We start from the raw sequence: 13,405 nt of genomic DNA on the forward strand, positions 1-13,405 counted from the left end.
TTTGCAATTCAAACCACAACATGCCAATGCTTTTTAGGCTAGAATGCATACAAATTCCTATAAGGAACTCTAAAGAAGAGCAAATGATAAATCAGTTTCACAAATCTACTTACCATCCTCCATATCCTCCTCCGTATTATTATGTCCATCGGCCATTGCTACATTTCCATTGATGACAGGATTTTGTGTAATTCTTGGTGGATCATCTGTATCTCCAGCTTTTAAGAGGGGGGAAAAGAAACTCAATATTTTAACTATTTAAGTCTTCACTTTATAAGCAATTCAATAATGAAGTCACATTTGTATTTTTATTGGAGACCATAAATTTTCATAATAAAAATGTCATTACAAATGGTTTTAACAAATACATTTAAAAATTATTTCCTATTGATCATATGAATGTTAGCTTTACTTTAGAAAACATGAGAGTACCTTTTATATTTATCCCAAATATATACTGATTATCAACATAATTCAACAGAAAGTTGTGTCTGTGGGTAACAAAAACACCCAGTACACTAAAATAAGAATGCATTCCTAAAAATAGGAGTTCTAACCTAGAGTCTGTGAAACATCAAAAAAAAAAAAAAAGGTAACAGTATTTCAACATAATTTAATCCTTCTGTTTTCGGCATTTTAAAATATCATACTAAGAGTGGTACAATAAGTTTCACCAGATTGCAAAAGGGGTCTGTGACACACAAAAACTTAAGAACCAGTTTGAAAGGAAAATATATATCCATGTTCAGGTTTTGTGTAAACTAAATTCTTCTGGGGGATGAATGGGAATATATTCTACAGTGCAGTAACAGTTTCAAAATTTATATATATACTAATAAAAAAGTAATATTTGAACTACTGTTGAGTTAACAATGGCCATTTTTGAATATTTTATTCAACTTTGTTATATATTTACAAATGTAAAAAGCACAATGTTTTCAAGTAATCTAAAGTAAATTAAGTAATGTCAAAAGTAAATTGGCTTTTTTTCTGTAGAGATAAGAACTGTAGCTGAGATTCCCAGTGGAAAAAACATCTCTTTATAAATGCAAGTTGGCATTTTCTCTATTCTGACTTGTCTAGAGTAGTTAAGTGACTTGCTCAGGATCAGGCATAACATAACAAAGTCAATGAAAGGACTGCTTTTTCTGGCCCCAAAGTAAGCTTCCTATAATGCAGTTGTTTCCAGAGATACAATTATTATACAAACTTAGATTCAGAATAACTATAAAACATCAATGAAAAAATGGAGCAGAAAGCTAGTTAACTTATTAAACTGAACATGCCTAGAAATACTCCAAGTAGTAGTAATCCTATAACCTAATGATGTAATATATGATATCTGTAATTATCCATTTATCTCATTTGAACCTGACAATACAATGAGGCAGTTGTTAACATGTTTTTCAGTCACATCCTGCTCTCTATAACCTCATTTGGGGTTTTCTTGGCAGATACACCAGACTGGTTTATCATTTTCTTCTTCAGCTCATTTTACAGATGAAAAAGTGAAGCAAACAGGATTAAGTGACTTGCCCAGGGTCACACCATTAGTAAGTAAAGGGGGCCAGATTTCAATGCAGGAAGATGAGTCATTTTGCACTCTTCTCTGCTCCCCTTACAATGAGGCTGAGTAGGGAGAGAGTATTCCTTTCTGCATATGGAAACATTCTCAAATAGGTAAATGAATGTGTCATTAGTCAGAACACTAGGACTTGAAGATGGTTCTACCTGAACAATCTATGCTCAACTTCTTCAAAAAGTTGCCATAGTGTTTTATAGGGTTTAAAAAAAAAACAAAATAAAATACTAAGGGAATAAATACCTGTATTCTCATTTGCCAGGTGCCTTATGCCCTTAAGTACCAGAGCATCACTGTCCAATTTTACTGGACATCTAGTTCATGATTGTATCTATATATCATACAAAGTAAAGGGATGTGTGCTTTTCTTTGTATACTTTTTGTTTTCATTGGAGTTGGGGTGAAAGGAAGTAGAAATTTAGATGTCACTTTGATATCCAAAGAATATATTTTCAGATTATATGAAGTGTCATTAAAATGTGGATTAGTTAACAAATGCTTAGGTAAACAAAATAATGCAAATGAAACTGGCCATTTTCATTTGTGAATTTAAAAATGAGATGACTATTGAAGACTGAAACTTCTGTGGCAACATGTGTAATCAGGCTACACTTCATCTGAATTCAAATCAATTCCTACCTCTCACTAATGGTCTACAAATGTCAAATACTTTCTCCAACAAAAATTTCAGTTGTAAATTCAATATCCCATTATTATTTATAAATTGTAAACAAGACTTTTCAGTGAGATATATCCATTCATTATCTGTCTCTGTCATATACTTTGAAGACTATTCAAAGAGAAATGATATTCAGCACCACGGACAGCATCACTAGAAATACCAGCTTACCAGCGTCTTAGGTGACTTTCTAGAATCAAGAGAAAAAAGGTTCTGCTTTCATAATACTAATACTACACAGTTTTCCCAATTTCATGTTATAGGCTGTCTTATGTTCCATTTCCCAAGCTACAATTATTATTACACCTTTAATATAAATGAAGATATATTTAAATTAGTGTTCTATATATTGAAGAGGAAGATGCTTAAAAGTATTTGAAATGTTTCTTTTTTATTTCTAATTTAATGGTTTCCTACAACAATTATTTTAAACTGAGTAACAATGCATCCATAACAAATGATGAAATTATGTTCATATAAAATACCTTGTATTTAATAAGAATACTACTAAAATAACTTTCTTGAAATATAAAATTTTCTTCTAAGGTCCTCTAAGCAGAAGGGATCTACACCAGTTATCAGTATTTCTGAAAACTTCATTATTTCCACTTTTTAGACAAAAAAAAAAGGCATAAGAGCACTGTATTTGGAATCAGAGGACCAGCACTGAAATTCCAACTGTCTCTGGCTACTTGTGTCATTCAGTTACCAGGGTCACTTATCTAGTTTCTGCCTCAGTTTCCTTATTGACAAAATGAGGGGGTTTAATTCAGATAGCTCTCAGGTACCTTCCAGCTCTAAATCTATGATCCCATGACTAAGACAAAAGAAATGAGACCGTAAGAATTCCTTTAAAAATGTGTTTGATGGGATAGTTTTAAAATTTTTAAATTATGTTGATTCTCCTTTGCTTTATCTTTCCCTTATTTAAGTACTGAGTTCTTGAGAACTTGTGCGGTAATTGTACTTAATTGTTCTTTTAAAATTTCTTTCACCATGACTTCTATTTTTTAAAAATCTTAGGAGAGCTTTGTAAAGATCTCTATTTGGTCATCTGGACATTTTCTAAGGGCATTTCTCTGTATCTTTTGTGTTCTCAGTTTTGTTAACAGAACCTACTATGCATAGTTATAGTTTCTTTTTATTTCTTCTACTTTAGCTTTGATTTTACCTTGTTCATTTGCTATTTTGTTGAGAGGATTTTCTGCCCTTTCTCTTAATCAGTTTATCAATTCTCTTAGTCTTTGAAGAATTAACTTTTGGTTTGATCATTTCTACAGTTTTTTTGGTTTCTAATTTATTCTAATTTTCAATATCTGTTTTGTATGTTCCTTGGGTTTGCTTTTAATTTTTGAAAACTAATGTTTAGTTCATTAGTTCTCTCCTTCTCTAATAGTATATGTTAATTTTTCTACCTGAGGACCAATTTAGCTGCATCCCAGAAATTCTGGTGGTTGGTTTCATCATTATCATATTTTCACAGAATTGTTTCTATGATTTGTTCTTTTAATTTTACTGGTTCGGTCTCAATTTGGGCCTGAGACTTGTAAAGCTGATAGGAAATCTCATAGAATTATCCAAGGTTAGAGAAAGCTTTCAGGAAAAACCTAGACCCAACACATCATTCTACCAGGAAAACTGAGGTTCACAGAAGTTGAATGACTTATTTTTAGTGAGTCAATGCCAAAGCTGGCATAAGAAGTCAGATGTCATTTTCAGTTTCAGGGTGCCTCTACATGGTTTAGAACTATAGTTCCAATTTAAGAGATCAGCGAATCTCTTCACATTTAACACACAGATATTTTACAATAAAAATGACCTTTCTGGTTCCTCATTGCTGTGTAGTACTAATGTTGGATTCACAAAGACTATGAGAGTGGGCATAAACTTTCTTAAGCTGCAAGGCTTGTAGCAGAGGCCCAAAAACAGGACTAGACTGGGAGAGGCTCACTAACAAAACTCTAGCTACCAACATGGGTAGCTGATAAAACCACAAATCTCTGAAAGACTCAAGTGGATTTGAGCATTTGAGGAAAGGCAACAGGGCAGCTTTTGTAGAGCAGTGAACTTGGAAACCAGGAAAACCGAGGGTCAAATGTTGCCTCTGACAATTATTAGCCTGAGATCATTAGAAAGTCATCAAACACAGCTTTAGACAAGTTATGGATAGGTAGCAACCCAGACTGACATCTGTGCCCATGAGAGTTCTTATACTGGGCATGCTGACTACATCAGTTCTGGCCTATAAGCGTTATAAGATTCGTATGTGTAGAAGTCGGCTTCTAATTAACTGGAAAGGAGTAATAGCACTTAGCTATTAATAGAGTTTTAAGGATTTAGTGCTGGGAGATACTTGCATAGGTAAAACCAAGAATGGAAGTTTCAATCTGTTGGAGTCTCTGAAGGAATGCCAAGAGGGCCATAGGGACAGGACCTTCAGAAAATATCTCCCTATATTCACTGCCTCTACTCCTCATGCCAAGATCACTTAAGCCATTAGGATACAACTTCTGTCTCTACCACTCACAAACTGCTCTTTCCAAAGTTAATAACCACCTTAAAAAAGAAATTCAATGGGTTCAGCTTCTCCTCCCCCTCTGGGTAGCACCTGACATTCTGGACCACTTCCTGGTTTTGGTATCCTCTCCCCAACTTCCTGTGACACCTTTGGAGCACTCCTCTTTTTGCTACCTCATTATCTTCTTCCTATCTAATCACAGAACAGTTAGCATTTACAAAGCACTACCCAAAAATCTACTATTATTTAATTTTATCCTAACAATCCTAGTAGGTTAGCTTTGACCTTCTCATTCCACGTCAGTACTTCACCTCTTAAAACTTCCAAACTGATGATCCTTTCTCACAGTATAACTTGATTCAGTAAGTTTCACATGATGTAGAAGGGCTCTTCCCTACCTTTTCTTTCTCCTTAGCACATCACTCTGTTCAACTCATAGAACCACATAAATACAAAGTGATAGAGACTAACCTTTACCAAAATAATTGGGCCTCCAATTCTTTTTGACAACAGTCTTTGTAGATTATACTCTTAAAATAGTTTTATTTGCAAACAAGTATCTGTAATGTTTTGAAAGAAGAAAATGTAAATGTATTGAAAAGTACTACCACTTTCAGACTGCACCCAGGCTTTATACACAATAGATTTGAGAAAAAGCATCTTAAATTTAGATTTAATCAGAAGTTTTAGAACTGTAATTTTATTGCTATAGGCTTCTCTTATGTGTGTGTGTGTGTGTGTGTATGTGCCAGTTCATACTATATCTTCAGAAGACCATGGAAAGAGCACTGACTGGATTCAATGGATGTTGAAATTGAACCTCTGACACAACTACCTATGTGACGTGGGGTAATTCACTTAACCGCCCTTAACTTCAGTTCGCATCTGTAAAAAATGAAAGAACTGAAATAGATGTGTTGGGGCCTCTTCTAGCACTAGGTCTGATTCTTATCATCCATAGAATCTTTAATTTCATTAACCTCTCACTTCCAGGTCAGTCTGTATTTGCTAGATGCGGAAATGTCCACCATCATCTAAATCTAGCACATATAAAACTGAACCCTCTCTCTCATATCTGGATGACAGTTTTCTGTCATCAAGTTTGGCTCTTTTATTCATTGTCTCCCTTCATCTACAATCAGTAGCCTCACATGTAAAAATTAAAAAATAATGGAATTTAAAGTTAGCTAGAACCTTGGCTACCATAAAATCTTACATTCTAATTTTAACCGTGATAAATGCCCAGAGTGGTTTATCATATACAAAGTTGGTGCCAGAACCACTAGAACCTATGCCTGACTCCAGGTCCAGTGTTTTTACTTACAGCATATTCCTATAACAGCCACAGTCTTGGCCCTTATCATGAGATATCTGGGTTACTATTATCTTAAGTCTCCTGCACAGCCTATCTGCCTGAATATTCCTGCTCCAAACCACCCTAATGTCTGATGCCTGAGAACAAGGGATCAGGCAGACATGCTATCATTAGGAAGATTTTAACCCTGGTCAAACAACTGGATGGTTCCTCTCAAAACTTCTTAATCATAAAATCTTCCTAGTATTTAAAGACTCCAACTGACCTTTCCAAATACTTTTAAAAAGGAAGTATAGTGAAGTAGACTTGGCCTTGAAGTCAGGAAGATCTGGGTTCAAGCACTGTCTGTCACATAATGGCTGGTGCATTCTCAGTGCCCCCAACTCACTCTCCATCATATATAATTACAGACTCATGCTTCCTGTTTATCACACTGCACTCACTCATTCCTTGCAGTACAAAGCTAACTAATCCTCTCTTGAGAATTCTCTTCCCCAAGCCTCTCTTTCTATGTACTAGTTTAATTCAGATTCTAAATTATGTTAAAAGATCTCTTTCAGAACTATCCAAGTCCCATATTCTCCAACTAAAATATTCTCTGAACAATCCCAGTCCATGACTCTCTCCTATATATTTGTCTTGAATTTACTATTTGTGTCACATTTGGTACTTAAAGTATGTAAATGGAAGAGGGTCTCAACCCAACCAAATTTTATAATTCCTCTAGGCAGAGAGACTGGGTGTCTTCTCTATCCTACCATAGAGCTTGGAACAGTTTTGGCACATTTTAGACACTTAATATGCAGGTGGGGGAAAAAAGCCAGATCATTTAGAGAGTTTGTGATTAATTAAGCAAGGCAAAACAAAAATAATCTGAGTATTATACTACTTTGAATGTAAGACTGGTTCTTTAATCTTACTACTTGATGCATGTGACAGGAAATGAGATCTAAATGTGCATCCCAACCCTCAAAAGAAGTAAAAACCTTACATTTATAAAATTAATAATTCTAAGAAACTTAGGTCTCTCTGGTTCTACTTAGGATTGCCTCTATTAAAATATTGGGTGTACAGAAAAGTATTATGGGCTTAACAGAATACACATCACATATTACAGCATTGTTCTAATATGCCAACTCTATACAGCTTAACAATGAAAACTAAGATCCTGAAAATACCAAAAATACTCAAACCTGAAACAGACAACATAGGAACAAAATATAAAAACTTATGGTAACAAGATGAATAATTATGGTATATCCTTACTATTTTATCGGAGGATCATCACTGTCATAGCTCTAAAAGCCCCAATTTATAATATCAGTGAATTAATGAGGAAAACATGGACTGTGTTCCCAGGAAACTACAAAAGAGTTGGAAGAGGACAATATTAGTTTCCTGGCTGCAAACAAGGTATAGAATTTATATAGATATCAATAAAAAATTTAAAATAACATTAAATGCTGAGAAGGTCCAATTCATCAGAAAATACACAAATGATTTGAAGTAAATAACAGAATGAAACCAGTTACATAGTGTCTACCATAAATAATATAGCCTTATGTATTTGACTGAAATACATCCCATGTAAGAGTGGGTTATGAAGATTCAAAATGGAATAATTATCAAAAATAATTAATGTTTGGTGCTAGGTAGAATGAAAATGTTGAATTCATTATCCAGAGAAAGCAATTAATATATAGTGCGGTAATTTGCTTATCCCATCCTACGTGTGGTGGGGGAGTGAAGGGATGGGGAAGCTGCTGGTAGCCCCAATGGGTACAGCACCAGGCCTGGAGTCATTTCAGATTTAGCTCTGAGCAAGCTGTTTAACTTCTGTTTGTGTCACTTTCCTACAATGGAAAATGGAAAAGATCATCACTGAGCTCCCAAGCTTGTGAGGATCCAATAATATTCATAAAAAGTGCTCACACTGCCTGGAACATAGCTGCGTGCTATACAAGTGATCACTCCCTTCATCTGCTTCCCCTAATGGATAATTATAATATTAACCATAATTATATACCAGCTATTTGTCCTCAACCTTCATATCTTAATTGATAAGGATTTAACACTTGCATCTACAAGTATAAATTACAAGTTTTCCAGGGGGAAAAAAGGGAATCTTGCTACAAGGTATGGTATCACTATAATATGAAAAAAAATTTTGCGATTATTACTTAATACCAAAGAGAATTTATTGACAGTATAACAAAAACTTCAAAGAAAAAAATGAATATGTAAACGGTATAGGAAAGTTTACTGAACAATAACAATTAGGTTATTTCCATTATTCTGGTACATTTATTACAAAAAAATTTAGTATGTTGGCAATTGCATTCGTGTCTTATTTAATAGAAGTTATTTATATACACTCACCAGACACTCAAATTTATGCTACAGACATATAATACAACAGGTCATTAATGATACTGCTCCAAAGTCATATGAATGTGATGATAATGATATATTAAAATAATGCTACTAGCTTTACTGCCCTCTTTTATTCAGTTGCTCTTGAGATAAAGTTGGCTGGTTCTAATGGGATTAATCTGTGGGTACACTAACCCAACCAGGTATCCTACCAGAAGTTAACATTAAATTGCTGGGTTCTATAACAAGTATTGGGCAGGTAACTGGTTAAGAAAACACTATCCACAAATGAGCTGTGATGATTTAGCCAGAAAACTAATGATTAAAATAATTCACAGCAATTTGATAAACCAGAGAGCCCACTCACAGAAAATTTTATGTATACAACAAAAACCAAAATGTGATTAACTTCTGAGATTTAGAAATGTTTCATATACACAATGTTCTTTCAAAAAAGAATAATTACAAATTTGACATGTAACATAAATACATCTATGCTAATTAATAATTTAACTGGGTTCCACTTGTCAATCTTAACCTTTGTTTAGTTCAATTTTTTTGACCAAATTTTTTTGACCATGTTATGGCTGTATTAGCTCAAACTTAGCTAAAAGCAAGTCTCCTGATTTTGTTAATAGTCAGCTTTTAGATATCACAAGCATAACACTCATACCTTCAGAGTTGACAAACCAAAAGTTCATATGTAAAACCTATCATAAAATAGATATAAAATCCTACCCATAATATCAAGTCACAGACAGATGCTATTTCAGTAGAAAATGGAACAAACCAATTAAGAGTTCCAAAACAAATCCACAAGATCCAAATATAAGCAGAAAATGCTTTCAATTACTGAGAGAAAATTCTTTGGGAAAATAAATCATTTGCAATTTGAGTATATAGAGACATACACATAAGAAAAGCATAAAGTACCTTTTCAAAGAAGAGCTTTTGCTCTGGAGTAGATATAATACACACACAAAAGGCCTGTACTTGGCCAGTTTTAAGATCTGTATTTCCTCCACTATTATTGAAGATGCTCAGGCTTTCTCTTCCCACTGGCTTCCATTTGTGATGTCATAAGTACAGAACTACTAACTCATGCAAGAAGATCTGTCTATTGCTATGGAAATGATAGTATTATCACTAATTCAGCATTTGAAATATACTAGCCGATGAAGCAGGCAAAGAAAAAAATGATAATTTGTTCATTTCGTATAATTTCATAACTTTTAAGTTTGCAGACTAAAGCTTTGGGAATATATTTACACCACAAAACAAAAACACCCTGACCTTAAAAACTAGAGGAATATTGTCAATTATGTAGTGCGTTATGATTCAGAGCCTCTACTCAAAACTGTCTCAAACTTCTAAGCATTAATTTTGACTTTAATGATAAAAATGTATTTCAAACACCTTATTTCAACTTTAACTAGCTGTTAGCTTTTAAAACTTCCCCTAAAGAAAATCTGATGCCGTTATCACTAGTTCTTAATTTTCTTTTATGAACTCAGCTCACAAAACTGCTCAGCTTTCACTTGCATTTAGAATGATGCTTTTCCCCAATTTGTCAATCTCTCAGCTACTAAAAAATAAACTCTCCCCTTTGAAGTTTCCAGATCTTAGGGTTCATGCCTCCACTCTGACCTGGTAATGTTTTATAACTTGCTTACACCCGACCTCCCCAAAAGTTAAAGAAATTGATCAACCTGGTCTAGTTTATGCAACTCAGCTAGATGCCTAACATTAACTACCACATGACTAATTTCTATGAAAAGTCTGAAGCCCCCTAGATCAATTTCATTAGATTAGTAAACTCCCTTCAAAAACCCACTCTTTCCCTTTTGTTTCCTATTAAAAAGTTGGTTTTTTAAAAAAGCATTTTTAAAAGTCAAAGAACTGTAGTTTATTTAAAGCATACATGCAAAGTACTAACTGGAAATGCAATAGTAAATGTGGGAAGATCAGCATGAAGAAGGATGTCAAACCAATAGCCCTAAGAGAAATATCCCTTTATTTCATTATGAATTTTATAAGCTGGTACCCAAAAGACACAGAGAGAATAAGGAGGATCAGAACAGATTTATGATGGTGTGGGGGCTACTAGATGTAAATTCAGGCAGCATATGAGATCTACCGATTTCAAAGCCTTGAGTGTTTTCATTGCTTTTGTTGAATAAGATACAAAGGGCACAAGTTAATAACCTCACTAGCAAACAAGCAGTATAAAGCACCAACTTCCAAACTGTAAACGGCTCTTGGCACTCTAATGGTGCATGTGTGTGTTTATCTGTATGTGTGTTTCCCTCTCCTCAGCAAACACCTGACACAACTAAAGCACATAAAATAATTTATAATTATAGAAAAACTATCGGTTCAGGAACAATTAACTAAAATGATTTTTTGAGAGCTAAAACCAAAACCACCAATTCAGGAAAACTGAAGAAAGGGCAACTTATTCTTTAAAGAAATCAAGAGAGGAGGATTCTGGGAAAATGGCAGTGGGTCAGAAAATTCCAAGCTCAAGATTTTCCTCTACAAAAGAGATGAAATAGTGTCTCAGGGAGAACATAGAGTGCTAAAAATAAAAGAATAGAGAGTAGAGGTAAAACAAGGGTCCTCTTGGGGACAACTGGAGAAGATCTGAAGAAAAATTCCAGGATGAGTTTTGATCCCTGTGAAAAGTAAACACCTCCAGGTTAGGTCCTAGATCCAGTTAAATAATAAGTTGCAAACCTTGGGGTTAACTAAGTTGAGAGGCTGCCATGGCCCCAGTCAGGAACTTTTACCCCAAAGACAGTGTGGGGAGTTGGGGAAGATTGAGGGAACCTCTGCTGACAAGGCACACCAGACCCAGCTATGTCTTGGAGATGTGAAGTGGAGGGGGAGGGAGTCTCCCCACAGCCCCGCCAAGAAATCAGTGCCCATAGCAGGTGAATGCAGGAGCCGTGGGGGCATGTTTGGGGGAATGGGACACTGCTAGCTGTGGGCACTTAGAGCAGGCTGGAGGTCTTGATTTAGGTTCTAGGCCAAAAGGGAGAACTGAAGGAGAATCTGAGACCAGAGGCAACACAACACCCCCATACTCCAGAACTAGAAGTGCTTACAAAAACTAAACTATTACAAATAAAAAAAGAACACAGAAGCAAAAGAGAAAGAATCCAACCACAGAGTTACTATGGGAATAGAGAAGATAAGGGCTCATCTTCAGAGGAGGATACAGATAAAAAGAAATTCTTTTCCACCCCACAGAGTAATGTCAAATGGTCACCTGCCTAAAATGAATTAACAGAACTTCCAAGAAAAATGAGGGATTGAGGAAAAACTAAAAAAAGCAATCCAAGAAAAACAAGATTATGAAAAGAAAGTCAACCAATTAGAAAAGGAGATTCAGAATCTTCGAGAAGAAAATGAAAGAAAATGAAAATCAGAATTGGGCAAGGGAAAGTCTGAGATCAAGAATAATAATAAAACAAAACATAAAGAATGAAAAAATAGAAGAGAATGTGAAACATCTCCTAAGAAATGTTTCATCAGAAAAACAACTGATTTGGAGAACAGATCAAGAAAACATGAGAATAACTGAAGTACCTGAAAGCTATAATCAAAAAGAAAATTGTCCTGAAGCATTAGAACAAGAGGGGAAAGTAGAAATCCACCAGTCACAACATTAAAGAGATCCTATGAGGAAAACCCACAGAAATATTATAATTAAATCCCCAAATGCCCAGCTCAAAGATAAAACATTAGGAGAAATAAGAACAATTTAAATGTGGTGGTACCATAATTAGAATCACACAAGACCTAGCAGCAGTGACAAAAGAACTGGGGTTCTGGCTGAAAATATACCCAAAGCTAAGCATAATCATGAATGAAAAATTTAATGAACTGTCAGACTTTCAGGACTTTGTTTAAAAAAAAAAAAGACAAAAGCAACCAAAAAAACCCCAAACAAACCCAAAACAACCCTGAACTTAATAGAAGATTTGACATAAAAGAGCCAAGGGAAATATAAGGTACATACCAGACTAACTACAAAGGACTCAATAAGGACAAACTGTTTACTTTATGTCTAAGATTGTTATTAGTAACTGGGTACTTCATAAGAAAGGTTTCCTGTAAAAGCTGGGATGTTAGTTACAACTTAAAGGAAGCCAGCAGATGGAGATGAGGGAGAGCATTACAAGCCAGGGGGCAGCTGAAAAAAAAATGCCTACAGTAGAGGGTATCTTGCTCAAGACTGAATGAATATGTAAGACTGAAATTGAATATATATTATACATTCACATACTGAATTGAAAACATGTCTTGAATGATAGTGATATGGATAGTATATGGCAAAGAGTAAGGTATAAGACAAGAACATTCAGCAACAGGCTATCGTAATAGTACAATTGTGAGGTGATAACAGAAAGGGTTATGTTTGAGATGCTGCAAAGGTGAAAATCTTTGGCAATAAATTAGATATGAGGAGTTAGAACTGAGGCGTTGAGATCCACCTAGGCTGTAAGTCTGAGGGACTGGGAAGATAGGAACATTAGAAGAGGAGGATTTAAAGAAAAAGACATGGGTTCAAGTTCCACCTGGACTACAGTAAAAGCTTCCTAATTACTTTCCCTGCCACAAATCCCTTTATTCTTCAATCCATCTGCACAGCTGCCAAAGTAATTTTACCTGAACCCAAGTCTGACCATATTACTTCCGTCCTCAAAGTTCAGTGGCTGCCGTCTTTATTTGTGATACTTAAAGCCTTTTAAAACATGGCTCTAACCTACTTTTCCTGGCTTATTTATTATACACTTGAACCTTCTTCATACACTCTATAGTGTATATTTTGTATGTTTGTTCTTGCATAAGTCACATAAAACATTCCATATCTTCCCTCTGCACTCCCTTTAAAATCCCTAGTTTTCTTCACCGCTCAGCTCAAGTACCCTT

At 34.9% G+C, this 13,405-nt stretch overlaps 1 protein-coding gene across 4 annotated transcripts in view; it reads right to left on the reverse strand.

Annotated features, from left to right (window-relative positions):
* USP7 (ubiquitin specific peptidase 7) overlaps nt 1-13,405 on the reverse strand; it is a 90,069-nt gene that overhangs the window by 43,042 nt on the left and 33,622 nt on the right. For 2 of the 4 annotated variants that reach the window (XM_072608811.1, XM_072608790.1), the window contains exon 2: nt 114-218. In XM_072608811.1, coding sequence (XP_072464912.1) covers nt 114-156 — 43 coding nt within the window. In that variant the 5' untranslated portion in view covers nt 157-218. Of the gene's footprint in view, nt 1-113; nt 219-7,360; nt 7,449-9,400; nt 9,534-13,405 lie in introns of those variants that run through there. The other 2 variants (XM_072608798.1, XM_072608808.1) reach the window with 2 other exon arrangements.

The sequence above is a fragment of the Notamacropus eugenii genome, chromosome 1, assembly GCF_028372415.1.
Source record: "Notamacropus eugenii isolate mMacEug1 chromosome 1, mMacEug1.pri_v2, whole genome shotgun sequence".
Taxonomy (NCBI): Eukaryota; Metazoa; Chordata; class Mammalia; order Diprotodontia; family Macropodidae; genus Notamacropus; species Notamacropus eugenii.